Source organism: Daphnia pulicaria, chromosome 8 (genome assembly GCF_021234035.1).
Source record: "Daphnia pulicaria isolate SC F1-1A chromosome 8, SC_F0-13Bv2, whole genome shotgun sequence".
NCBI lineage: Eukaryota > Metazoa > Arthropoda > Branchiopoda > Diplostraca > Daphniidae > Daphnia > Daphnia pulicaria.
The window spans coordinates 14,324,066-14,351,801 of record NC_060920.1 but is presented as its reverse complement, the minus strand read 5'-3'; the positions used below and the strand labels follow the sequence as shown (position 1 = coordinate 14,351,801).

Genomic DNA, 27,736 nt, shown 5'->3' with positions numbered 1-27,736 from the left:
TGGGAGTGTTTATGTCGAGCAAATAATAAACATTGCTCGCGATTGGGAAAGCAATGAGGGGGAAGTTGGGAAGTGGGTGGGAGATGTGATAAATAATATCAAAGTTTTGTGTTTTATCAAAGAAACTGGCGCGGTAAGTAAAATATGAGATGCGCGTAGGAGACTAGAAGAAAGGCTGGCGTTGATCAAAGACTCGTTGCTGAGATCGTCCATTTTGATTGTTGTTTATAAACTCTTGTTTTGTTTATATACTCTTACTCTTGTTTTATTTAGTAATTTATGGAGGGAGAAAAAAAACAAACAATCGATAGGCCGGTGGACGTTGAACTAGTCGGCCGTCACGTGTCCATAATTTTTTCGCTTGTTGGTCGTATTTTTGTACGTTGCTGCGAGGTAAAAAGAAAAGAAGGAAGAAGAAGAAAAGTAGTCGAAACCAAAGGAAGGAATCGGACGGCGCCATTGTTCATTTTTTTAAATAAATTTCATTCAAAATATTATACGAAGCGAATGGAGAGCGTAGCGTGTGTCAAATTAGTGCCTCGCGATAGACTGTGTAGGGATATGTATCCGTTTTCCCAACTCTCTTTTGATTTAGTCCTTTTTTCTTGAGGAAATACGTTAGTCTCTTCTTCTTTATTTTTTATCTCCACTTCTTCGATTGATCGCTTTGAAAGTCCAACTCTCACTTTTCGGTTTTGGTTGAAGTTGAAAACATACACACAACATAACCGGTTACTACAGAGACCCCCAAGCTTAAGTACTACACCACCAGGGCTCCAGAAGATGATACCATAATTTATGCTGCCCCGAGCTCCTACTCTGAATGACCTAAGTATTTTTCTTCCCCTAGCTACACTACCAACGAGTTAAGTACTACACCGAGGCTCCGAATTACTACACCATCAAGGCACCGGAGTACCACACAACTACGTATGCTGCGTCAGCTTGCTACACCGAGGCTCCAGAAAGTCATTCAACATTATCTGGTGGGAGAGGTGTTGTCAATCGATGATCCGGTAAGTAAATTATGTGAGCCCGACGTTCGCTTCCCCGTGCGTGGTCTTTGACGCGGCGGGATGGCCGAAGGCCCCATCAACCCCGTGTGTTATCCAACCCCTCGTCCACCATTACCCCTTACCCCGTGAGTTTAACCCATATTATAGAGGCGAGCGTTCGGCAACATAATCTTCTTTTCTTAAGGTTTAGTTTTTCCTTAAAATTAAAAAATTTAAATCAAAGTGATTTTTGTTACTTCAATTGTTTGACGTTAGCAATAAGTTAATTTTGCATATTAAGTTTTGAACGACGTGGACTTGAATTATGTCGATGAACCATGCCTAGTCATTTTAAGGGCGCATGGAACCTCTCAGCGACTTGGTTAAACTATTAAAATAAATAAGATATAATGCACTGAGTGTATATTGTCGATGTCACAAGGGGTACACAAAGCAACATTTGAGACACACATACGAAACACAGAGCACATACAGCGTTACCACACTCCACGAGATCACGGACAAGAAGAAGGAAAAAGGAAGCCCCCCCTTTTCTAAGATGACTCCCAACCACGTTGCCAGACTTAAAGAAAAGCCTGGCGTCGTCACTTGCTCAAAGGAGGAGAAGGGGGTAAAGCGGGTTTGCCAAATGGACAGCCGTTTCTAATATAAACCCGCTGCCCCCTTCAACTTGAAAGAAAAGGTAGAGGTACACATCTTCGATACTGGGATTTTCTCAGATAATATCGTTTTTGAAGGCCTCCGATATACATTCTCTCCACTGGGCTGAAAGAACTTTTGTGTAAAATTAGCTAAACTTCGTCAGACAAATAATGTAACATATTTCAAATATCAATATTTCAAATATCTCCGCGTCATGTGTTTCTCGACACATAGCTTGTTGATGTAGTTATTTATGACGGTTTTTTCAGCTTTTTCTTTGTTTTCGTGTTGAAAATTCAACTCTTTTTCCTCGCCGTACACGGTTAAGCTGGCATGTTGAATTTTCTTTTCCTCATATATTTTCACTTGGAATGATGTTCTGACGAAACACGTCAGGAATCCATTCAGCAATTGTGGGTTGTTCTTCGCGTCGAATTTCCTTACTATTTCAACATTAGGTGAATCCAAAACAATATATGTTTTTTCTCTATTTCTTCTTATTAGGGGGCTCTCCTTCAAGCTCCAGAGTAAGGTCACCCTTTCATATACTTTTCTATTATGTACTTGTATGCATGTTATGTACTGTAGACTAAAATACATGGTAAGCAATTAAGTACTCTACAATACACTATAAAGAACCTGTTTCATAAATGTGTACACTACTAACGGGAAACATTCGCCATTTTATTAATGATGTTTAATAATTAATATAGCTTGAATTTGACTTTATTACCTGTGTATCTTTATTACCACGATTAGCATTATCTAATGACGTAGGAATAGGGAACATAGCCAGATACACATAATTCAGAACATAAATTTTCAGAATCACAATTACAAAGACAAACGGCGTTTTCATCAAGTTTTTTTTATTATTATTTTGTTTTTTTCTGTTTTTCTTTGTTTTTTTGCGTTTTTTTTACGTTTTCATCAAGTTTTCATCCAGTTCTCATCAATCTCGATCAGCTGTTGTTGTTGCTGCAGCTGACTTCCTATTGCCAGTCTCCATGCATGTTCCCAAAACAAGTTCATTGAATTTATTCAGAATATAAATATTCAGAATCAGAATTACAATCAAGACAAACGGTGTTTTCATCAAGTTTTTTTTTGTTTTTTTTTGTTTTTTGTTTTTTGTTTTTTGTTTTTTTTTGTTTTTTTTTGTTTTTATGTTTTTTTTTTGTTTTGTTTTTTGTTATTTTTTTTTCTTTTTTTATTTATTTATTTTTGCGTTTTCATCAAGCTTTTTTTTACTCGCAGGCTTACAAGTGACAATTTACAAGTCGGAAGTCTCCGCTTAAGTAGGAACTACCACAGACTAAGATTCGTTTAACGCTGTTTCATGAAACTATCTGCTGTGATGATGTGAAGTGCGAGGAGATTGAGTGGAATGCAATCTGTATTGTAGACGGAGAGAGATGTGACGTGACCATAACTACAAGAGGGGCAAGCTTGGACTGAGCCCGCGAGAGCGTCTCTGTTGGGACTTGGGAACATCAAGTTGGGGGATGGGTGCGGAGTTGCCAGAAATGGGCCTGAAAATGGGAAAAAGGGGTTTTTAATAAATTAATTTATCGATCCTGTCTAGAGATCACATAGAAATTTTAAAAAATTCACACAACAAGGGGAATATCTAGGCTCTATTTAAAAATAAAAACATTGTGTGAATGTTAATTGGTTATTTAGTGGTTATTTAGAAATTTACGGTGTGTGTGTTTGAAGTCACTGAAGTGTGAACATGAAGACAGAACTATAGTATTTATTCATAGCTCTGCCTACGCCATCTATCGTTTGTTTGTTTCTCTCTTTGGTCGAACCAGGAAGTTGAATGCGCCGCTTATTGCCTCCTTTTTTCAATAGCAGTCGTCAAAAGCAAGCATCGTCGTTGAGTGACCTTCATCACAAATTTCTCAAATGTTGACAGAAACCGAACTCTAAAATACCAAAACAATTCGTGCCCCTCCAACGTGCACCTTAATGTCAGTTACGCTAGACTAGTTTTGCTTTCTTTTTATGTCTTATCACGAACACAATTAAGTTGTAAAACATGGGACCTCCAAGTCCCTTCAAATCCACGACAGCTGTATTCTCTCTGGATGAGGAAAATAACTACAGTAGTCTTAATACGATTTCACTCAACAGATCTTCGTTTGTCTCTGGGCCGATGTGCCAGTGTCTCCTTTCGTTGTTAACACTAGCTATCATGGCTTGCTTTGTATTTCTGTTTCGTGATTCCATCTATCATGTTCTGTTGTGGATAGAAAAACAGGACACCTGGGTTACGTGCATTATGTTTACTGCTCTGTTCACAATTGTGTCACTCCCGTTGACGTGGGGTTATATTTTGCTCAATCTTGCATGTGGGTATTTATTTGGTATGATGGCCGGTATCTTGGTTGTTAGTACCACTGCAGCTGTTGGTGTATTTTTTGCTCATGTTATTGTGAAGCAGCTCTGCCTTGGATTCATCACTACAAAGCTTCTCAACTCCCACAGCCTCCGTGCATTTGTCAATGTCATCTCTGGACCTCAAGCATTTAAAGTTGTTGCTTTTGCAAGACTGACCCCCATTCCATTTGGGCTTCAAAATGCCATCTTTGCCGTACTTTTTTAAAAATGGATTTAATCTTTATATTTCATATATTAATCTTTATTTTTGGTTTGCTTTATTAGGGGAGTTCAATTGGTGTTGGACGATACATGTTGGCAACAGCCATGGGATTGTTGCCTACTCAAGTAATCAACGTTTATTTGGGTAGTACATTGAGATCTATGCGAGATGTCCTGACTGACGATAATACTGCAACTACAGGGTACATCGTATTCTGCATACAGGTAATTTTAAATTGGAAAATAGCTTTTAAATTTATGTGTACCAGTGTTGTTCTACTTTTCAAAATCAGGTGGCTATCAGCATTGGATTGATGACCTATGTGGTTAGGAGGGCCAGACAGGAACTGCAAAAAATAGTTCTGTTAACCACCAACACACTACATAAAGTGGAGCTGGGTTTACCCGAACACGAAACATTCAGCAACAAGTGTTGACTATTGAAGCACAAGCTTATTATAAAGAAAAACTGTATGCACTTCAATGTATCCGATATTCACTCCTTATGATCATTAGTTGAGGCGCATAACTTTTATTTCCCTGTGTTCATCACAATGTATTTTAGCAATAATTCCTGCTACCCAGTTTCCCCTGGTTGAGCTGGCTCTCAATTCACATTTCGCGCGTCTCGACTGCTTTTTACTGTTGCGCGAAATATTTATTGTATTTTTGTTAACTGACAAATTGACAATCAAGCTCTTCCCTTGCAGTGCCTACAATTAACAAAGTATTTAACTAAACTTGCAGTATGTTCACCTTGCCTCAAATTTACCCCTCAAGATAACACAAATATGGCAGCATTTGATCATTTCCATTCAGATGAACTAGTCTATGTTAGGCATCTGTTCCAATGTATTTTTGCGCACGCAAATTATATGGCTGCTAATAGGCGAGACAACTCGGGAAAGAAAAACAATGATATTCTACCAAGTTATTTAATATGGATCCCTTTAGAGTAACTGTAACTCGTGTTAAATGTCCCTCGGCAAATACACAAAATTAATATTTATGTTAGTTTCAACAACCACAATCACTTTAAGAAAGTTTACCATCAACAACGGGGGAAAAGGCTTGGCGCTTTAGTAAAACAAAGATTCACTCATTTCTCGAGGAAAGAAGCGATTGATTTTCGCAATACGGCGACGGCAAAGTCCACGTCAGACTTTGTAATACACATGGGTGGCTTGATGCGGAAGACCTAGAGAGAAGAGCCGTTAAAATTAGCGTGTCATCTGGCACCATATCAGAAAAGTACAGTTATAGTCTTACATTGCCATAGAATCCTCCCTTGCCGTAAAGAACTCCCATGTCTTTGCATTGCTCCCATATAGTCAGAACATCGGCAGGTGCCAGAGGAGCCCGCGTTTCCGGGTCCGACACCAGTTCAACTCCGATCATCAAACCTTTACCTCGGACATCTCCAACCAAATTCGGAAATTCGTCACGCAGCTTGGCCAGCTCAAGGAGAAAATATGTTCCAACATCGCGGCAATTTGCCTGTGTTTGGTCTGCTTCGATTGCCTTAATTCCATTTCAGACAAAATAGTTTAGCGAAATCCCTCGAGTCAGACCAGTTTTCCATCTAAGAATAACTCACGTCCAAAACGGCCATGCCGACAGTTGAAGCAACTGGATTCCCTCCAAATGTGTTGAAATGCAAAGCTGCGCTCATCGTTTTTGCGATGGCGGGTGTAGTGACGACAGCTGCCATAGGATATCCGTTGCCCATTCCTTTTGCCATGGTGACAATATCGGGAATAGCACCGTGACCCTCAAAACCCCAGAAATGTTCGCCAGTGCGCCCAAAGCCAGTTTGTACCTGAATGATTTATTAAGTTGATTTAACTTGATTCCCTTAATTTTAAAAATATCTAAAAACTTGCCTCATCGGCAATGCAAACCCCGCCGTGATTTCTGATCAACTCGAAGGCGGACTTTAAAAATCCTTTCGGATACTGGACAGTACCCCCAACTCCCTGCAGTAATCATATTATTTGATATTACCACTTGTTCGAGAAAAAGAAAGTCGATTTCAAACCTGAATGGATTCGGCAAAAAAACCGCCAACTCGTCCTTTTGGTGCGGAATAACGCAGAACTTCATCCAGCTGATCGACATATTTTCCCGATGCAGCGCACTGTCCGGGTGAGCAATTGCAGCTGCGAGTGGTTTGAACGGGAGAATCACGGCAGTGCTTTCCACCCCATTCTCCTCGATAAGGATCAGCATTCATCGTCTAAATATTATGACGAAAATTTTAAAAACCGTAATCGGATGTCCTCAAACTCAATTTACCTGATGAATACCGAAATTGCCTGCAATATTGTAACGCCAAGTGGAATGAGCGGTAAGGCCGTTTGTAGCCGGACTCATTCCGTGATAAGCGTTTCGGAACGAGATTAAGTCGTAGCAGCCAGTATACATACGAGCCATCATCATAGCCAGATCGTTAGCCTCTGATCCGCTGTTGACAAAATATACAACCTGTGAAAAAATACGTAATTTTATGCATCAGATAATGTTAGTTTGGTATGTATACTTTCAAATCTCCGGGCAAAGTGGCTACAAGGCGTTCTGCATATTCGTGAATTTTTGGGTGTAGGTAGATGTTTGTTGTGTGCCAGACTTTGTCTAGTTGCTTTTTGGTAGCTTCATTAATTTTCCTGAAAAAATCATTACTTGTATGAAGCTGATGCAAAAAAGGATACAGGCACAACAAGTAAGGTGCAATTTGACTCACGGGTGACAGTGGCCAACAGATACAGTGACAATTCCTCCAAACAAGTCAAGGTAACGGACACCATTGTGATCAAATAGCCACTGCATGTGTCCTTGATGGATAAGAAGGGGAGATTTGTAGTAGGTGAAAAGAGCTGGGTTTAGGTGATTGGCACGTATGGAACGAATTTTGTCAAAATCTGGTCCCTGAAAACCGCATCTGCATTATTATGTGTTATGATGGAACAGAAAACAATATTATTTACTTCATAAGGCTGAGGCTGGAAACTTGTTGCAGGCATAGCTGGAACGATAATATCTTTGGCTGATTGAGAAGCCAGCCTTTTGTAACATGTTTGGACCCCTATAAATCACACAAGAAATCAACTTGGAATTAGAAAAAAACAAATGAATTTAACCATAATAACAAGAGTTTAAATAATTACCAAACCGCAACTGCTTCGCTAACAGGTTGGCGTTTGGCAAGGAATTCATTTTTCAAGCGACTGGTTAGTATCGTATCCCTTCAGTGCAGTAATCAGTAGAGTGTTTCAGCTTATGCGCCGCATTGAACCACGACTGGCTACATGTAAACGATATGTTCAGAGCAGTCCCGTACAAAACTTGTATGGTAATGTCCGAATAGGCGCGATTGTCTACATTTACAAGGTCAGACACCCAAAAATCAAAATAAACAACTTACTATGTGGCACAACGTTGCCACAACTTTCTATTCAGTTTGAATTCATTTTGATTTTGATTTTGATAATTTATTTCGCCTCGAGCACTTGTTGTTGGATATTAATACACAATTTAATGCCACAGCATGATATATTTTTCAAGAATTAACCGATTTTTGTTTTTCCTACATAAATTTATTTTTAAAAAATCAGTTTCGTGGCATTGGATGAAAATAGACAACGAAATTCGATTCTCGGTCAAGAGTTTTTCTGAAAATTAGAATTTCAGTGCTAAATAGCCAAAGGCAAAAGAGACGTGTTCACACACAACTGCGCAATTTCATCAAAGAAGTCCACCTTGATTTTACTAGAGAATATATAATAATAAGATAATTCGACGTAATAAGGCCGCCACATTCATGAATGAGCACTTTTACGGGTTTCTCAGACTTCCGACAGTGTTCACTTTAAATGGAGTTGGAATGTTCTTTAAAAAAAAAAAATATCTCGAAAAAAGAAAAGATTGTTGCCAGAAGGTTCGAATGGGCATCGCTGCCCCGCTGGCAAAGAGACACGTTGACATATTCATATGGAATCTCTTGACGTAGGATTTAACCAACCAACCTAGGGAGAATTGCCCTAGTAACCGCATAGAGTTTTGATCGATTGGACGGGGCAGTTGGTGTGTTGCGTTGTTGACGATCCTGTCAGTCACAAATTGCGAGTGGAAGATGGCCGACACTGCCAGCGACCCAACAGCCGATCGCTGCAAGTTGAACGCAACGCTCAGCTCATCTGTCCATGACACAACTGAACTTTTAAGTTTCTATCAACAATGGAGTGACAAATACGATGAGGTAACAACACTATTGCATATCACATTCACCGTCCCATGCCCATCGCCCGCCCTTTTTGGCAACCGCCAACTTTGTCAAAGGACGTCGTCGTTTCACTTGTTACATGACACGCGTTCGAGTGTCGGGTTCCCTTGAGCTTCTCCATGTCCATTTCTTTGTTACGTAATTCTAAAAACTAACTTTTAAATCTAAAAAAGAAAAAAAGAAGCCCTTACCCTGTTGCACTCGTGTCTATTTGGCGATCGTTTGCTCAACGTTGTCAATTTTAACGACAAATTCTCCCGAGAAATCGGAAACTTCAGAAAGTTTTAAAAAAATAAAAAGTTTCTTCTGGTTTTTTTCACTGACTGCAATCAAAAAAAGAAGTTAGACGGTTGCAATTACGCAAATAAAAAAAAAAGTACAAAATAAAGAATTGGTGAAAACGATCGGAAGGAAGGTGGTGCTGGTGGCGTGTGGGAACTCGGTTAGTCGGTCTTGTGGTTGAAGCTCCGGCGTGAACTTTTTTTTTCTTTCTTTCTTTCTACGCGGAATGGAAAATATGGAAGAAGAACGAAACGAAACGAACGAAAAGGCGCATTGTCATTCCCGCAATCACACACGAGAAAAAAAAAATTGGTGCTGAGCCACCGCGAGATTTTTTTTATTTTTCAAACATTAGGCTCATTTCCCAAAAATTTTTATTTCCGCTTTCTAAAAAAAAAAAGAAATAATAATAATAAACTCCGAACGCGCGCGCTAATTGTTCATTATGTGTTTCTTAATTTCTTTTCGTTTTTTTTTTTTTTTTCTTAATTTTTATTGTCGATGAACTAACTATTTTTTTGTTGTTGTTAAGGATTTCCGACCGGAGCATTACGTCGGACCGCGATTGGCCGTCGAGGCCGTTTGTGAGCTCATTCCCAATGAAAAACGTTCTCAAGTCACTGTGCTGGACGTGGCTGCCGGCACTGGACTGGTCGGCTTAGAGGTATAGTATCATAATAATTTAAGAACCACCGACTAAATAGCATAATTTCTTTAATTTGAAGAGAAATTTAATTTTTGAAAAAACAAATTTCTACAACAGTTAGCCAAGAACGGTTTCAACTCGATCGACGCCATCGACGGTTCGGAAGACATGCTCACTAAACTCCGCCAAAAAGGAATCTACAAACGTGCAACACAGGTAATACATTAAACAAAGTTCCGTTTCGAATTGAATCGATTGATTGAAATTTGCTTCGATTGACGTGTGTAGGCAATGCTGGGCAATGCCGACAACGAATCTCTGCCAAAGGACGAATACGATGTTGGTACGTTCTAAATAATGGCCTTTTTTTTATTCTTCTTGTTCTCTGAATGCTAATTCGCTTGTTATTGCGTGACAGTAACGAGCTGTGGTGGGTTCGTTCCGGGCCATTTGCCCTGCCAGGCCGTGCACGATCTCGTTCGGATGTGCAAACCAGGCGGTCTGATCGTCATCGTCATGCGCTACGAGTATCTGACAACCTGCGAGGAGCTGCGTCCGCTCGAGCCGCTGATGGACGAGCTGGAAGCCAAGAACCCGAGCTGTTGGAGCCGACTCAAACGTCACATCAGTCCAAACTACTTGCTGGACAAGGAAGGCATTGTCTTCGCCTATCGCAAATCTTTGTGAAAATAAGAATAATAATAATCAAAATTTGATTGTGATGTTTTTCGCTTCTTCTTTTAGTTTTATTCTTTCCATTATCGAATCAAAAGAGTTTCCAAAAGAGTAAAAATTCATTCTCCGAATCAAAAAGAGACTTTTAGCAGTAAAAGAAAAAGAAAAATACGCTAAGAAAACAATAGATGGAAATATGAGGCATTTTCGGAATTTTTGTCTGAAAGTGACGGGCATCATATCGCCGCTGGAGGAATCATCATCATACGTGCCGCGGCAGGAAGTCCCGTCGGCTCATCGGCCCCCCTTCGCGTGATCTCGCGGTTCTTTTTCCTGTGTGTGTGGGTTAAACAGTATACAGTATCTCTCCCGATATTGCACGAACGACGCGCTAGATGGTGCCAGTCGTGATTCTGATGACCGGCGGGTTTCGTCTTTCATTCTCCTCTCCGTCCATCACTAAAATGTCTGCAAGGGAACAAAACACACACAGCGGCGATTCCTCTTGGTTGCGCAAACCAACGTGACGTCAACGGGGTCGAATAAAATTTAAAAAAAGGAAAATCAATGGGAATAAAAATCGAAAAACAGTTTTTATTGATTTTAAAAACTAAAGGACATTCCGACGCATTTACCAACACCAATTTTATCGTTTTTATTGTAAATGCGGAGAGGTATAATATCTCACCAATCCCGTCGTTCGCGTCTATATCCCCCACCAGAACCCACATTTCCAATCGTGTCGAGGGTTTTTCGGTGCCGACCTGTTTTGCACTTTCACGTTATCTTCACGTGGGGACATGGTCAGCCATTCGTCACCTTCGGAAATCTGGTCCCATCTCGGGATGGTGGTGGTGGGAGGATCGCATAATAAAATTAGACGATGAAATGTTAACACGATGCCAAAAATTGGGCGACTAATAATTGTTTCAAATCCCCCGCGCCAAAGAAAATCATATAGTAATTCGCTTCATTATTAGATTGTGCGGTTTCTCAAATTTTTTCCATCGTGATAATTAGACAGTTTTTCTTTCCACCTCCAACTTTCTTTCCTTAACTTTTTTCTTTTTTAGTTTTTTGAGTTTTTGTGTGTGTGTGTGTGAGAGAAAGAAAGAGAGAGAAAGGTCGTGTGAAACATTCGGCCCCGCACGCTGCTGCTGCTGCTGGAACGCGCGGCGAAAAAAAAAGGGGCCCATATGGATCCTTACGTAATAAATAAGTATGGGTTGTAATTGAGTTGAGATGATGGCCACCGCCGCCGCCTCGACGGAGAGCCCAAGAAGAAGAGAGAGGTAACTCGCGCTCCTCCGAAAATAAAGTTAACAGAGATAGGTGGCCGCCTATATCTAGTAGAGAGAGAGAGGGGGCCTATGTAGCAACTTGTTGGGGCTGTCCCAAATTAAATTACACACCTCCCTTCCACACACAAGTGAGAAGACTCTCAGTTGGGGGGGAAAGAAGAAGAAGCGTCGGTGTGTGTGTGTTCCGTGAGTCGTCGGTGTTATAACGAGTCTTAAGGAGAGAAGAAGAAGAAGGTCATGCGGCGGGGTCAGCCGATCACAGGTGGCAGCGACCAGATCCTGTTGCATATTCTATCCAGCTCTATTTTCTTCTCTAATTAAATTCCGCCCAGTTGGTCGTTACGGCAGTCTCGTATTTTCGGTTTTTATTCACGGGGTTGGCACTGGGTGTGTGTGTGTTGGGCTCCTGGGCCGTGACAACTCATCAACAGATAGAGTCTATTTTTTTTCAGTTGTTGGGAGAGAGAGAGAGAAAATTGTAAATTTTTAGATTTGAAAGTTGCGCCAATGAACGGCTGTTTTTTCTTTTTTCTTTTCGCTCGCGATCGTGTATGTAAATAGACGGGAACATCCCAATAGGTGTTGTACAGGTGAGAGGGAGGCCATAGAGAGAATCTGTTTGGGGTCTGGCTTTTGCTGGGCCGGAGCTGTGCTGCTGCGTGCCGTTCCCACACTGTGGATGGATGCCGCCCAGAGTCGTGCAGTGAAAGCCAAATTGGCTGGAGAGCTGAGCTGAGCTGAGCTGAGCGCGTCTAAGCTCTATAGTGTGTAGTGTGATGTGTTTCTAGGCAAATGAGGCCGACCAACAACAACAACAACGACTCTCTTTTTCTTGACTTGTTTTTTCTACAACTCGTCGTCTCGACATCTTTTTTATTTTATTCCGACAGAATCCGGCGCGCGGTTCCGTTTGGCGCTCAGCTCATATTATCCCATTCATTGCGCATTCTCTACCCAGTAACCGGTGAATGGCTTGAATCTTATTTCTTATTCCTTTTCGGCTTTTTACGAGCGCCCATCAATGAAAAACACCTCGTTCCTCATGCACTTTCGGATCCAATATCATACGCAATTCCTCGGCTCCTCAGAGAAGGGGCCCCCCTTCTCTCGGCTGGATTGTATCCTTGTAGCCGACCCCCCCATGGACACGCATGGCAGGAGAAATGGCGATCCGGTTTGTGTTTGTCTATGCGCGGAGCAAGGAAATGACGCAAATACAAAGTTGGAAGAATTACACAATTTTTTGGGGTTGCTTGGGGGAAGGGGAAGAACAGATTTTTGCCTAGACTAAATTATTTGATGCGCCCACTTTTATTTTATTTTATATATTTTATTTTTTTGGCGCTTGGAAATGCGAGAAGGATTTCGAGGGTTTTTTCAGGCTCGGCTGATCTTTTTGATACGTGTCGTCGTCGTCGTGTTTCACGAGGTGAGTCCAAGGGCTTTTGACGCATCTCAACCGCCATCACACATCTCCGCTGCTGGGCTATAGCTATAGCTGCAGTGTCTATGCACACACAGAGTGGACCTCTGACTTATTCCGCCGGATATTGCGATACGCTTTCAATTCGCCAAGGTAAGGAGGAAGGAATTACGTGACGCGTGCCGACGACAGCAGCAGCCATCTTTAATATTATTCTTCTTCTTCAACAGTGTTTTTTACTAGACTGTACAACAGTGTTACTAGACTGTAATTCAAAGAAATGAGAAACAAGACCGGCGGACGGGAAAAATGCGGATTTTTATCGATCAATTTATATCCTTTGACATGGGAGGGGGGAAAAACAAAAAAATTAAGAGATACACAGATTGTTCCAAGTGATTTTTTTTTTATTATTATTATTTTAGAAAAAAAAAGCCACAGGTTTGCGGCGGTCCGTGTGTGTGTGGGAAATGACAAATCGCCATGAGCTTCACATCCATTTATCACCAGAAAGTTTGTTGTTTGATTTTCTCTCAGCTCGAGGATGTTGTTCTTCTTCTTTTTTTCTCTCTGATAGATACCAAAGGTATAAGGACCATCTATCCAAAGTGTCTCTGTCCTGTCGCTATCATCAGATTTCAGAATAATAATAATCCATAACACAGGATAAAATTTAAAAAATAAAAAAGAGAAAGAATTTTCTGGGTTGGAAATAAACAAAAAACAACCGAAACAATTTCAACGGAAAACTTTCTTGATATTTTTTTTGGGGGGGGAATTGAACCGGTCGGCCACCACGATTATATAATGTTTTTTTTTTTCATGAAATCACAGAAAAAGAGACCGGTAAAGCTTAACTTGTCCGGAGACAGCCGCAGCACACACAACACATAATCACGTTCTCGTTTTTTTTGTTTTTTTTTCTGCGTTTTCGTTCGTTCATTTTTTTTTATAGTCAAATTTATTTCCCAATCATTGGCGCATGTTGTTCTCTCTCTTTTTTTTTCCCAAAAAAACAAATCACAACCCGAAAATTGACTAGAAAAAAAAAATAACGGAAAAAATTTTTCACGAGGAGAGAAAAAGGTCGTTCCGGGGTCACGAACGCAACTTTGTTCGTGTCTCCCATTTTTGTTCATTTTTTTTTTTTATTCTACACACCTTTATTTTTTTTTTTACCATCATGTCTGTCCCTCTCCTCTTTTCTACAGATATATATAAAGGGTGGATCGCTTTTCCTTTATTTAAAAAAATAAATGTTTTGGTAAGAAGAAGAAAAAAGAAAAGGGCACGTTGATTATTGGAGGAGATAATATGAGTAAGATGCCGCCATCAAAGTCCGCCATCATTGATCATGTATTGCCTTAGCTGCGTCATTCATGCATAAAACCCCGCGACGAGTGGAGATTCTCACACGTTATACACAGCCTACTTCTTCCTCTCTCTCTGCCAATGTCCGATGTCTTTTTCTACCCAAAAACATTCCGGTCATGACCTCCCAGTCTCCATAAACTCCCCGGCCGATGACAAGGACCGAAACAAAAAAAAAATCGATGGAAAATGTACACATAATCCCGATCTATAGGCGAAAACGATTAAGAGAAGGATCGAAAGAAAAGAAGAAAATGATCGGAATTCGAGACGATACGGAATTGAAAAATAAAAGAAGAAGACGAATGGAACGCCCCGAATCGTCGTCGTCAACTCTCCACACTTTTACACGATTGGAAACGCGTGTTGCATGATGACTATCCCTCCCCCCGGTCGATGAAGACGTTTCATCTTTTATACACACACACACACACTGAGCGGTTACCAACAACAACATCCATCTACACACAGTCTCTCAGAGAGTTATTTGGGCCTTTTTTTCTCCCCTCTCTTTTTACCAACAAATAATATCTCTCCTTCCATTTTTCCCTTCACCAAAACAGTTTGGACAGTTGAGAGACTGTGTCGGAGTAGTCGGAGGAGAGAATCAAATAAAGACACAACACAAGGAGAAACGTGTGCGATCTGGTCGGACTGATATAGCCGCCCTCTGTTCGGGGTCCGTGCGCCGTCAACTGCTCTCGTGCGTGCATCACCAGGTAGAGAGAGATGCTTGTATTATTCACACACAGCAAGTTGCACCGGGCGTGTGTACATATATATATATGATGTAGGCCTATGTGTGTGTGTACAGTTGTCCAACATGTGTGTGTACGTGTGTTCATGTCGTCTCTCTCTCTCTCCTCATTTGATCCGATATTGTGTATCCTTCAGCATTTTCCAACTGTGGCTCTGAGCGATGATCTCTTTTGACTCGGGGGTTATTTCTTCTTCTTCTTCTCTCGCCCCATTTCTTTCTCTGATGTTCATCGCCGAGCAGCCAGAGGATATGTGAAAGGTGGGTCCTCTCTGGCGCGTGTGTGTGTGTGTGACATCGACAGTGAAATATTGAGAAGCGATGGGCTCGCGCATTCCAAAGGCACCGTGGACCTTAACATCTCTTTCTTATAAACCACCCCCCTCCCAAAATAGAGATAACTATTAGATATTTTTGGAAGAAGAAAAAAAAAATGAAATTTAGTTTTGAAAAATTGAAAAAGTAAAATAGTTTGAATTTTTGATTAAAAGCGCAATGATTAGACGGAATCATTAAGCCGGTCTTCCAAGGGAGAAATTAGAGAGAGAAATTTAATGCCTGTGTGTGATGGCCGTTATTCAATCCAATCAGAAAAATGATCGTCTATATAAGCGAAGGGGGTCACGAAAAGGACACGGTCCACATCCACACGATTCATTAACAAAAAAATAAAAATTTATCCCCTGGCCGCTTGACGTTCCGGGTTGTTGCGATCAATTTTTTTTTAAGAGTCGCGCGGGTCTACAAGAAGAAAATATCAAAAGGCAATGATGAAACAAATATTTTCCCCCCTTTTGACGACACAACACGACCGAGAATAGAAACTGGAGGATGACTGTATAGAAGAAACAACCAAGAAAATGAAAAAAAAAAAAATCTTTTTTCTTCTTAACTAATAAACGAAAAAGAAAACAAAATTCATTTTTCTTTTCTTGGTGGATGGAAATTTCCTGTTCTGCTCCCTCGCGTTGAATCAAAAGAGAAAAAGAAGAAAAAAAACAAAGAAATAAAATGAGCGCTAGAGAGACCGTGACACGTCAGAGTGGGAATCTCTTTTTTTTTTTTTTTTTTTTGCCGGGGTCGTTCATTTGATAGCAGGAGGTCCTTTGCTGATGCTCTCCAGTTCTCCCTTTGGCTCCTCTCTCTTCTAGTATAGACGATTTTGATATGAATAGAATCAAGAAAGAAAGAAAAGAAAAAGAAAGGAGGAGTTGAGGAATGAAAGAGGAGAGAAGAGAACTCTCCGTGTCCTCCATGCCATTTGTTACCTTTTTAAATGAAAAAAAGAAAGAAAAAAAGAATAAATGTATACATATGATGTTGGATTCAAGCGGAATAAATCGCCGATGATGGGCGATGATGAGGCACGCCGCGACTCCCAAACGGCCAAACCGAACCGCTAATGATTTCTTCCCTATTTCTTCTTCTTCTTCTTCTTCTTGATAGGATGGATATAAGGCTGCTGGAGTGTGAGACCCTCTCGCCCATACACATGTGCTGTGTGTACAGATATAAATACAGAAAGAAAATGGAGAAGTTGACGGGGCGGCGTGAGCGCGCCACAACGCCGCCGCCGTTCAATCGCGGGCAACGATCGCGGTACATATTTCACATCGGATGAGAGACCCGAGCGAATATTTGAAATCTCACTCTGCATGAATCATCACACACACACACACCCTTCATTTTTCAAGAAGAAGAAGAAAATTCTTACGGTAAGAAAATTTACAAAAAAAAATAAATAAATTCCGACGTTATTATTTATTCAAACACTTACGCAACACCTGTAAAAAAGAAGAAGATGAAGAAGGCATGAAGTAAATACACGGTTGATTAGCCTTTTTGTAGATGCGATTATTCTCGACGAGAGATGTACTATAATATTTTCTGGCCACACTTGCAGCACTCCTCTTCTTCATTCTCTCTAGGTAGTGTCTGGAATATTATAAGAAAAACGGTCGTGATGGGTTGACCTCTCCCCCTACTCCATTACGGGCGTTTAGTCGGGAAGAAAAAGCCCCAAATTAATTCCCGCACTATGTTGTGTAGTATAGCATAGATAAACATTCGTTCCAATTTGAGAAAAGCGCGTATTTAGTTTTTGATACTACCACTTGTTTGTGTAACATGGTACTACTTACTACACACACATGTTTGCCTTGTTAATTTTCCTTTTTTTTGTTTCTTTTTGGTTCCAACATACTTCCCTTCGCGGTTGGATTTTTATAGTGAACGAGAGAAAAAGAAAATCAGGGGGTCGTTTGTGTGTGTTTTTTAGTTGTCTTCTTTTTCGTTCTTTTCTTTTTTAAAAAAATAATATTTATCCGAGTATTTATAAATTTGTGGCGCCCGGGCTTAAATTTCCGATCATGTTGTCATGGCCGGTGGCGGGACTCGCCCATTTTCTTCTATCGTACCAGTCCTACTATATGTGATGGTATATTTATGGACGTAATATAGCGTGGGACCACGATTGAGGAAAAGACACACACACACAAAATATGGAAGGCGTAATCAAGTCCCAATTAGTACAGACTTTTCTGGCTTGTATATTATACACTACTTGACCAAAAAGATTTTCGGATTTCTTTGAATTTTCTTTTTTTCTTGGTATATATCAGACTAGGGGGTCGGGATGAATATTATTTTCAATCATTCCAAAGTTCCTGGTATACATTTGAATAAATAGATGAATTTTTGGAGGGGATTTCTTCCGATTGTTATGCAATAGAATAATCAACTGTTTCTCCGTTTGGGATTCGTTTAGGATATCGGGGAAAGAATAAGAGAGTCCGGTGATATTTTCTATCGAATAGTTTCCATTCCCGCACTAATCACAGCTCATACAGACACTCACGTCACGCCCCCTCCCCCTCTTTTTTTTTCCTCCCTCTCGGCAAACTTGTTAGCGTGCAGGCTCATTACCAAAAAAAAGTTATAATAGCCAATTGGGTCTCTCTCTCTATCCCAAAAAGAGTCCCTGGACCAAAGTGGGACTGTGCAGCCATTTGGCTCTCCTTCCCACCCCACGTAGGTCCTCCTGCTGAGGACTTTTTTTTTTTTTGGGTTAAACGGATGTTAAATACATCGAACCGAAATTCAATCACTTGTTACCTTTCAAAGAAAAAAAAAAAAAAAAAGGTGGATTGAGGTTGATGATCCAATTTGTTATTTATAACTCTTCGATTTCCTTTCTGCTCCATTTTGGTTGCACGCGGCCGCCGCCGTCGTTGTTTTATCTCTCGTCGTCTTGTAAACGCTATGTTAATGTAAACGAACGTGTCAAACCAATTTCTCATACAACTTTTTTTTTGTTTTCCCTGAGGGGTTTACAACATCATTTTAAAAAACTCTGGCGCTCTCTTTTTTTGTGTGCCTGAAATGTTATTTCCATCAAATTAGAAAGAGAAACAACGGGATCAACCGGATCCTCGCGTGTGTTGTGCACGAAATATTAATGCAAACAGCCCCAGCACACAATCTCTCCGATCAATGTCAATCCGCATCAACGTGAGTTTATTCAACTATAAGTGTTGCGCCCGTTCATCCAGTCGCTCCGCATTTGGAAATGGCACATTTATACACCGCGAATGGCGGCAAAATGGTTTTCCTACCAAAATAATACCAACGTGAGAAATGAAAAAAATGTGTTATCAATAACACAGTCGTATATAATATTTATGTACTGCAGATTGGACATCATCTATGTTGCAACGCACTATATAACCGACCGACCGTTAGATTTTGCATTTAATTTATTGTTTATCCGTCCGGAATATCTTGGCAACTTTTTTTTTTTCCTGTTCGTTCATTTTTTTTTTTTTTTTTTAAGTTATTCATCCCGACATTTTGTAAAATTTCACGAATGGCTTTCCAATTCTTTTGAAGAAGAAAATTTGTAAAAAAGGTTGTAATTTGGTTGTTGCTGTTGTTTCGATCGTTTAATTATTTAGTTTGAAAAAAGGGGGGAAATAAATGATTGGATTTGTGTTGTATTATTTTTAAGTCCTGATTGGCTGCGACTCGGTGAGAGTGGGGCGGCGGCTCCCACCCCCGTCTCTCCCGTCCGAAGCAAGAAAGAAGAAGAAGAAGGTTGCGGTCGTGTGGCGCGTCACGGAGACGCCGCCGTGAATAAATCATCGGCGCGCGTATATAGACAGAGCGAACAAGTTCCATCGCTTCATTCGATTTCCCTCTTCTTCTTTTTCTTTTCCCTTTTTCTTTTCTTTCATTCGTATAGAAGAAGAAGAGAGAGAGAAAGGGCAAAGAAGGAAGGAACTTGACGATATAAATTACCCGCTCATCGACCGGCGTGCATATTCATCAGAGTCTATTATCTATACATGCAGTCGGCAGGGTGGCGGGGAGGTAGCACAGCATCAGACAGTACAGATCCGAAAAATCTTATTTCTTTTTTAAAAAACAAAAATATATATAACCAGCACACAACGCAACGAGGAAATCAAACAAATTCTAACTGCCGACAACTGAAAACTCTACCGCGTGTATGCGTGTGGATTTGATTCAAGTCTAAACCTGCGTCCGACTAATCGCGCGCGGGGGGGGGGAGATTGAAGGAAACCCCATCGCAGATATGAGGGGGCGGGGCAAGAAAAAATAGAAAAGGAGGATGTTCCCTATATCTCCGCCGACGATCGCCCAGTCTATTACAACAATGGATGTGTGTTATAGAGTCGGCCGGGAGAGTCGTCTTATTTAATGAACTCATCATCAAAACTTCCCCCCCAAAAAAACGGATATTTAACCAGCACTGCTGCTGATCCCTTTCTCTTTTTCTCATCTGCATGTTTCCCCCATTGGATTCCAATATGGCGACCATCGGGAAATATAACTAATAACCAGCGTCGATTATTCTGCCGTCTAGTTTTTTTTCAATCATTTGGTCGTTAAAACAAATAGAGACATTCCTGGGTCTTAAAAATATTGAGGAAACCTATGCTACCCAACCGATATATATATAGTAGATATATCTGTGATTATTAAGTAGATGCGTTGGCTGCCTTCTCACACCTTCCTGTTATTTCTCCTGTATACCCAATCAACAATATAAATCCTAAAATATGTAAAGAAAAATAAAAAGGAATAATTTGTTATTCGACTGATGCGCTCTCCGGAATTAATAACATAAGCACAGATATCCTCCCTGAATTTGTTTTTCACTTTTTAAGGGGGAAAATAGAACTGGTTCACTCGGTTGTGTCTAATAAAATCAGGCCCTCTTCATTTTGCGTGGGGGGAGGGGGATACGTGTCGTTGCACAAATCACGAACAAGAAGCATCGCACACAGTCAAATCTACCTGGAAAATAAAGAGCGAAATAAGGAAAAGAAGAAAAAAGGGGGCCGGACTGACGATTCGTTTCGAATGTGTTGAAAAAAGAAGCAAAAGAAAATATAAAACATTTTTCCATTTTTCTAGAAAAGTCAAGGCGGCGACAGTCAGCTCGCAGAGGAGAAAAGATATTGTGTGTGAAGACGGGGCTGATGATTTGTGATTTCCTTCTTTTCTGGCGGCGTTTCATCACCCCCGCGTCGTCGCCGCCACACCACCACCATAGCACCGAACGAAAAGTGTATAAAAATGGGAGAGACACAGGATGAATGGCTTAAAAAAAAACCCAAAACTTTTTTTGAAGTTAAAAAGAAAATTGTTTTAGTTTTGTTAGGTGACGCATTTTTCGCCATCGGATCTGAGCTGTTGATGAACTTGAAATTTTTATTTTTTTCTCTTCGTTTGGTTTTTTGAAGCTCGCGCCGTTAGCGTCGTAAACTAAACCAAATGTGACGTTGTGATGCCGCCGACGGCGGTCAATATCTGTGCGCGCGAGAGCGACGGAGCGTTTCGGCCGCATCGTCGGTGGCTGCTGCGCTGCGCTGCGGCGGCGGCTGATTTGTCCGTAACTAACGACTCGCCGCGTGAAATAATAAAAAAAGGAAAAAAAGAAAGAAAGAAAAGACATGACCAACACTAAAAACAAATAATGAAAGAAGAAAATAAAAGAAAAAGAAGAGCGCGCGTGCTGCTGCTGCTGTTGCCACGCTTTGCGGTACATCCGCTACACGGTGGCTTCGTGACACGGACGGTTGTCCGCCAAATGAAAAAAAAAACTCTCGGCTCAAGAAAATGTAAATGGGCAGAAACAATTTCCAGGCGACAGAGTGTGGTATATTAGGCTTTGATATCAAGATTGATTATAATATGCCATATGTGTGTGGTGATTTGCCATCACATTCACGCCGCGGCCTTACATTTTGGTGATTTCTTTTTCTGTATACATTTTGGGGTCTGCCTTTTTTCGCAGGTTCATTAAGATAGTCGGTAGGGAAAAATAATAAAAAGGAGATACAAATCGATAACTCGGAGAACTGCAGGGCCAATAAACAAGGGAATGAACCAACGCGGGAGACTTGGTTGTAAATAGACACAAACTCTAATATAATCATCTAACTCTTTTCAGCTCTGCCTGTGACGACTTGGTGCTGGCCTACGTGCTGCAAGGGAGGGGGGGGGGACCTTGTGTGTGTTTGTTCTGCTGGTGACATTACCATCTGCGCATCTCCCGGTCGAAACGATCTACTGCCGCTGCTCTTGCGTGTGTTGTGTCCCTGCGATCGTTTAGATTTCGGGACGCCCCCCGTTGAAAGCAATTCCCAGTCGCGGTCTTGTCTCGATGACTTTTCTTTCTCTTTTGCCTATTTTACACTGTATCCCCCTTCTTCTGGTTGTTGTTGTTGTTGTCTCTCTTCCGTTGTTCAATTAGTTTAGAGCCAAATTTGTAAATCCAATCTGAAAAAGAAAAGAGAAACGACAAACAACTTTGCTGGGCTCTGCAGCAGCCCCGGAAGGAATGTCTCCCTTAGATTATTTCACTCTAAAATGTTGTTTCTTATTCATTTTCCAACTTCGTTTTCTCTCGCAGTTCCCATGGCAACAAGTTGTTGACTAGAGTTTGAATGAATCAGTGCCAGCAGCAGCATCCGATTGCAGTCCCCAGCGTATTTGCTTTTGATATTGATTCATCGTCGTGAGAACCTGTCGGCCGACTATTCCAACGTTTTGGATGGATACTCCTAAAACTGAAATCAGATCTGGAAAAGAAAAGTTCAGAACGGAAACGCAATTGGGTATTATATGTACAACAACATCAAACGGACCATTCCCCAGCTATAGTCATGTGGGGTAGGTCCTTTTTGTGTCATTATTATTACACTCGGGTCGTCTTTAACTCAACAGTTGGCAGCCAGCCGGCAGTGTCATAATTAACCGGCTGTCAAATCGAGAAAAAATAAGAAAATCTTTTTGTTTCTTTTTCTTTTTTTCAATTTGAATGTGTAAAGCAAATATACAAGAAAGAAGTTAAGAAAACAAGCGTTTGGGTCCGAATGTGGTTCTCCGGTTGCTCTTATATTATATTTAACTGGTGTGTGTGGCACACAAGTAATTCGAGAGTTTAATAGAAATGGCCTTTTTCGTTATTCTCTCCCCTCGCTGAGTTTTCCTCTGACAGTAGGAGAAATGTGACTGGCAGAAACTTTGAATGGACTTTTCTTTTTTTGGGAGACACTTGACAGAAAATAAATGGCGCGGCCTCTTCTTATTTCTGAGATACGTACTGTATAATAGAGCGAACAAGTGTCTCTTATCGACGGTTTGCCTTATTCTAACGTTGATGTAGGTCGCTGCTGCCGATGCGTGTGTGTCGCTCTGCGTGGGCTGCTTATTGGTTGATTGGTTTTCTTCCTTATTCGTTGAGTCCCTTATCTGTTTTCTTCTTCTTGGCCAATATAACGACAACGCCTCTATCTCGTCGATTCGTCGACCCGTAACAGATTTCAACTCTCAACCTGTCGCCAGATAACACCGAGCTGCTTGCCATTTCTTTCTCACGAAAAAGCTCAATGTTTTTCTAATCAGTTGGAATATTCATTCATTAGTCGATGTAATTATTTTTTAAAAAGAAAAAAGATTTCGGGAGGAAGGGGGGACATTATTTCTTTGAAATGGAGGAGGGAGGGGGGGGCATATTTTTTTAATTATGCAAAGGAGGGGGTAACCAAAAAGGTTGAAAACAAAAAAGAATGAGAAAGGTCTGAAAACAAATTTTTTGATTTCATCAGAGATTGCAATAATTATTCAAATTGCAGGATTTTATGCAAAAGGGGGGGGGGGACAACCCAAAAGGCAAAGAAACGAGACAAACATTTTGCGAATTGTAGAAAAGATATTTTCATCAGAGATTTAACATTACAGATATTGTACTAGTGCAGATCTATGTTGTACCCTTGTACATGTACATATCATTCGTGTGTTTTCACTTTAATGTCTGACTTCCGCCCGGAATATTACACAATGACATGTTGGCCCTATTAGATTCTACCATTCCGCCAGACACGCGAACCCCCGTCACATGTAAAACGTGAAAAAATAAATAAAATGAACTACTCGACGACATATGGAGGTGTTCCGTGAAAACAGAGTTTCTTTCTCGACGGAATCTCAGCCAAACTGGAAAGTCTTGGCAAGAAAAAGAAAAAGAAATAAAGAGCCCGCACAATTTGATTTCTGGCTGCTGAATAAGAAAAAAGAATTTCCCGAAACGGCCTGTATGAGAGAGAGAAAGGAGAGAAGAGGTTGAAAGGTGTGGTTGTATCAGTTGTACGATATGTGTAACGTCTACGATGTGTAGTATAACATGGTGATGTGTGTAGAGCAGCAGCAGCAGTGAGCTAGTGACACGGTAACCTGTTGATGCCGGGTGATATGTGTACGTAGATATATACACGGCGGTCTAACCGCGGTGCGGCTCATCAGATCCCACACAACTTTTCTTCTCCCAGACAACGTGAAATGACGCGCTCTCATCATCGTCTGCTACTTCCACCATCTCCTCCCAGTTGCGTGTGCAGTTTCCGCTTTGAACTACATTTCGAATTTAAGTGAAATTTCGTCGGAAATCAAAAGAATTCAAAAAAACATTTTTTTGTGTTGGAAACTGACCCTTATTTTATTATAAATTTCGTTCGGACAATATGGGCTCTCTAACCCTCTCGTGCACGCAGAGAAAAAAAGGGAAACACGATAATCCGAAATGATATAAAACAGCCTTGACTTAGTTTTATTTTCATTTTAAAAACAACATTTGAGATTTTTTTTTTCTCTCTATTTTATTTAGGCTATCGGCTGTTGTGTGTGATGGCCGCAACCGAACGACAACACGCGGCCAGCCAACAACAAATTGGTAAGGGGAAACAAAAAAATCTAAAAAAACTTTCCCTCTCTTTTTTCTTTTTCTTTTGGGCCCGGCGTTTTATTTCGTTTTCTTTTGTGACGTTCTCCGATCCGAGAGAGACTCTCTCGTCTGAGATCTTTTCTTTTATTTCGAATATAGAGGAACAATCAAATAAAATAAAAAAAGACAACAACCAACTGTGAACAACCGAGCGGATGTTGTCTACGCATTGCGACACAGGTAGAAATAAAATACAAGAGTCTCGTTGCATTTAGCCGCTGTTGCACGAGATGTCCTTCCCTCATTCTATATATCTCTCTGTGACGTCATAAATAATACAAACTATTGTCGTCGACTTGTATTTTGTTAACCGATCTATTATTATACATATGTATGTACTGTATACATCTAGATTTGTATTATACACATGTCACTTGGGATAGGAAAATGAGGTCCGGGAAAAACCGGAGGGGGAAAACAATCAGACCAAATATTTTTTTTTTCTCTCCCAAAAAACACACGCGATTTCCAGACAAAGAAAGAAACAAACATTTTATTGTGTCCCTTTTATTCCTCCTCCCCAAACAAAAATTCCAACTGAAGAAAAAAGAAAAATTCAAAAATCCTCCCCCCTGAAAAAAGAAAAATGAATAATATCTGGAAAAAAGAAAGAAATAATATTACGTGAGCGCACGGCGCGTTGATCGAGGCTCTCTTGATTGAACCCGGTGCGAAGAGAACACACACAAAGCGATGGCGAAGAAGAAGAAGAAGAAAATGTTTGATAAAAGAAGAAGAAAAAAGAAAAAAAAGAAACAGGTGATTGTCTAACAGCGGGGGGTCGATCATCAGTGTTAAAAGGGATTGCTGGAGAGAAACCCCCCAGTGGTGTGTGGCAATGCCCGGAGCGAGCTAATCACGGACAGGGCCGGCCCATTAGTTGTGCTGTGCACCAGCCAAACGGACCCGGCCACTATACCAACCACCACCACCAAGACTCGCCACACACACAACAGCGTCGAGCATATAGGTAGGTAAAGATGTATTTATACGATATTATAGGCGAGACCTATAGGCTCACACCTACTGGCTCGTTTGTGATTCAGAGGGTCTTGTTTTTTCTTTTTTCTAAATAGCCAAATGAGGAAGGATGCAGACGAAACCCCCCCCCCCCCCCCAACAACAACAACAACTACAAAAAGAAGAAGAAGAATTTCGAGCTCCTAACGAACCCGAATTCCAGCCCAAAGGGTTTGCTGTTGCACAGCTCATTTCTGTCCATCACGGATTTAGCGACCGAAAAAATCGGCTTTTAACTATTCCGATTCATCTCGAAGCTTTATTATAGATGGTCTCTCATCCGAAATGTTTATTTCATTTATTTCCCCCCAGTCAACTGCCAAAAAAATGATTGCGCAAGTCGCTTTTAAATTTCATCGGCGCAACGGATGCTCGAATAAATCCACCACACAAACAAAATCAAACAACATCGTCCGTGATGAGATTGTATAGGTGGAGCTTCCGAATTCGTTTCGGCTACTTAATGATGACCAAGTTACGGTGGTTGTGTATATTTCTATCACACACACACACGCTTGTTATATTTACAGTCTCTCTCTCTATACGCAATGCGCTCTCCCCTCCGTCCATCCATCCATCCATCCTCTTTTCTTTTATTCTGGTCTCGCACACCTCACCCTGTTTTGTTTTTTGGTTTTTCGCCTTTTTACAATCCCCTTCACATATCAGCCCGGGCATCCGCACACACACACACCGCGGTGTCGGTTTACAACTGTGCCCAGTTGTCTGGCCAGCAGCAGCAGCCAGCATAGTAAGAGAACACACACATTTTGCTTGGCGTGTGTAACATCATATAAAAGAGAAGAGAGAGAAAAAAGGAAAATATAGCACTGGACTATAGTCCAGCAGCGACGGGTGGTGGCCCGCTCCTGATTATTCATACAACTGGCTGGAATTGGGAGCCCGAGCGACGAGCGGAGGGAGAGCCTAGCTGCAGACCGGAAGTGCCGTTCCATGTTGCCCGAAACCACCCTTCTTTCTATTTTACACACAGAAATAGAAAGAAAAATAAAACCCCACACACACACACAAACGATATATTCAGTTCGTCTGTGTATATTTAATTTAGACGGGCGAAATGGCTTGGCCAGTCGCAGGTACACGAGTGTGAGGGGGGATGCAATCCGTGTCGTGGTGAGAATGAATTCCTCCAGAGTTGGACACCAAGACACACAGAAATTACGTGATGAGGGGGAAAAGAAAATTCGGAAGTTGAACGAGAAGGGGGGCCGCCCAGCAACTCTGTGCAGCAGACGTGTCCATGAAAATGTTCCAAACGTATTTATTTTGTATTTCTCTAAGCTTTGAATTCGACGGGGTGGATAATATAATCAGGTGTCGTATGTAAAACAGGCGTATAACCCCTCATTTGTAATGGGCCGCTAATTTGTCAAACTCATGAACCCAACCAACACAGTAACACACACACTCTTACACACGTGCTGGTTAAAACGTCTTTAACTCTCCGGTATGTGCATGGAAACATTTTTCTTTTGTATTTTATAACAAATTTGATTTGGGTATTTTTCACGCGTGACGAATAGTTTTGTCTCGTGCCAAACGGCCGGGTTTTTTTTTGTTCGGGTTGATGGATCGAAACGACAATTTATATAAAATGCGGCCGCGTTTATTTATACATCCATGTTAATCCGGAGCGACATTTTCTCTCGGTTTTTTTCTTCTTCTTTGATTGCCGAGGGAAAATTTTCGGTTAAATGCCGTTTTTTTTATTTCTTCTTCTTTATATTCTTTGTATTAAAAAAAGGCGCAACTTTTTTAACACAAATTCTATATGTACAGTATATATAGTTGGAAACAAACGTTCGGCTGGGTTTGATTCCGGCTGCGCCCGGAGGGATGAACCAAAAGGATTGTGGACCGCGTACCGTATGTCCGCGCATCAAGTCAAATAGTCAACTTAACAAAATTATCGAGGGAAATACCACACAAGGAACCAACAAGGAATATAGACTCAACAGCCTCGAAAAGAACACAACAACAACTGTACAATGCAAATGTCCGTGTACTGTACGTATACGTATACCTAAGTTCGTGAAAAACAAGTAAACAGTTGGGTTTCCGTTCAAAATGGTGTGACCCGTGTAGTATTATGTACGGTTTTTTTTCGTGTTTAAATGTTTTTCCACTCAGATTTATTGATGAAACATTCCAACTATAGCGGAATTGATGTTGGCCCAGGAGAAGAGAAGAATCTGATCCACACACCTCAACCGAATCCCCCCGCACCTTATTGGTTCGTCTGCATTCGATTTGATGCAAATCACACGCAACAATCTCGCAGCCGACCAAATGGAGAGTTTCTCGTTCAATTTTCTATATCAAGAACCCAAGCCAATTTTTAGACCTGTCCCATTTTCGTCAATATCTTCTTTCACCTGTGCAACAC

The 27,736-nt window shown here is 40.9% G+C and overlaps 3 protein-coding genes across 3 annotated transcripts; 2 read left to right on the top strand and 1 right to left on the bottom strand.

Moving 5' to 3' along the window:
- The first annotated feature begins 3,483 nt into the window (after positions 1–3,483).
- LOC124312161 (transmembrane protein 64-like) lies at positions 3,484–5,274 on the top strand. The gene is made up of 3 exons (XM_046776659.1): positions 3,484–4,257; positions 4,329–4,490; positions 4,559–5,274. The coding sequence occupies exons 1-3, from the start codon at positions 3,703–3,705 to the stop codon at positions 4,700–4,702; spliced, it is 861 nt and encodes a 286-aa protein (XP_046632615.1). The 5' UTR covers positions 3,484–3,702; the 3' UTR covers positions 4,703–5,274.
- On the bottom strand, positions 5,100–7,655 carry LOC124312112 (alanine--glyoxylate aminotransferase 2, mitochondrial-like). Its single transcript, XM_046776586.1, has 10 exons — positions 7,430–7,655; positions 7,250–7,347; positions 7,006–7,190; positions 6,805–6,928; positions 6,561–6,749; positions 6,304–6,501; positions 6,149–6,241; positions 5,863–6,084; positions 5,535–5,786; positions 5,100–5,463 (listed from the first exon to the last, which is right to left on the bottom strand). Exons 1-10 carry the CDS (start codon positions 7,476–7,478, stop codon positions 5,365–5,367), a joined length of 1,509 nt encoding a protein of 502 aa, XP_046632542.1. The 5' UTR covers positions 7,479–7,655; the 3' UTR covers positions 5,100–5,364.
- Positions 7,656–8,218: 563 nt separating this feature from the next.
- Positions 8,219–10,194, top strand: LOC124312174 (methyltransferase-like protein 27). The gene is made up of 5 exons (XM_046776678.1): positions 8,219–8,520; positions 9,359–9,490; positions 9,590–9,688; positions 9,761–9,815; positions 9,891–10,194. The coding sequence occupies exons 1-5, from the start codon at positions 8,395–8,397 to the stop codon at positions 10,157–10,159; spliced, it is 681 nt and encodes a 226-aa protein (XP_046632634.1). The 5' UTR covers positions 8,219–8,394; the 3' UTR covers positions 10,160–10,194.
- Positions 10,195–27,736: the final 17,542 nt, after the last annotated feature.

What these genes read in the sequence shown, in the direction of transcription:
- LOC124312174 (XM_046776678.1), top strand. Translation starts at nt 8,395, where the DNA reads ATGGCCGACACTGCCAGCGACCCAACAGCCGATCGCTGCAAGTTGAAC. An exon ending in GGAGTGACAAATACGATGAG is followed by an intron (nt 8,521 to 9,358) that starts GTAACAACACTA and finishes GTTGTTGTTAAG; the next exon opens with GATTTCCGACCGGAGCATTA. An exon ending in CTGGACTGGTCGGCTTAGAG is followed by an intron (nt 9,491 to 9,589) that starts GTATAGTATCAT and finishes TTTCTACAACAG; the next exon opens with TTAGCCAAGAACGGTTTCAA.
- LOC124312112 (XM_046776586.1), bottom strand. Translation starts at nt 7,478, where the DNA reads ATGAATTCCTTGCCAAACGCCAACCTGTTAGCGAAGCAGTTGCGGTTT. An exon ending in GGGTTTGCATTGCCGATGAG is followed by an intron (nt 6,085 to 6,148) that starts GCAAGTTTTTAG and finishes TAAATCATTCAG; the next exon opens with GTACAAACTGGCTTTGGGCG. An exon ending in AGGGAGGATTCTATGGCAAT is followed by an intron (nt 5,464 to 5,534) that starts GTAAGACTATAA and finishes TCTTCTCTCTAG; the next exon opens with GTCTTCCGCATCAAGCCACC.
- LOC124312161 (XM_046776659.1), top strand. Translation starts at nt 3,703, where the DNA reads ATGGGACCTCCAAGTCCCTTCAAATCCACGACAGCTGTATTCTCTCTG. An exon ending in TTCAAAATGCCATCTTTGCC is followed by an intron (nt 4,258 to 4,328) that starts GTACTTTTTTAA and finishes TTGCTTTATTAG; the next exon opens with GGGAGTTCAATTGGTGTTGG. An exon ending in ACATCGTATTCTGCATACAG is followed by an intron (nt 4,491 to 4,558) that starts GTAATTTTAAAT and finishes TTTCAAAATCAG; the next exon opens with GTGGCTATCAGCATTGGATT.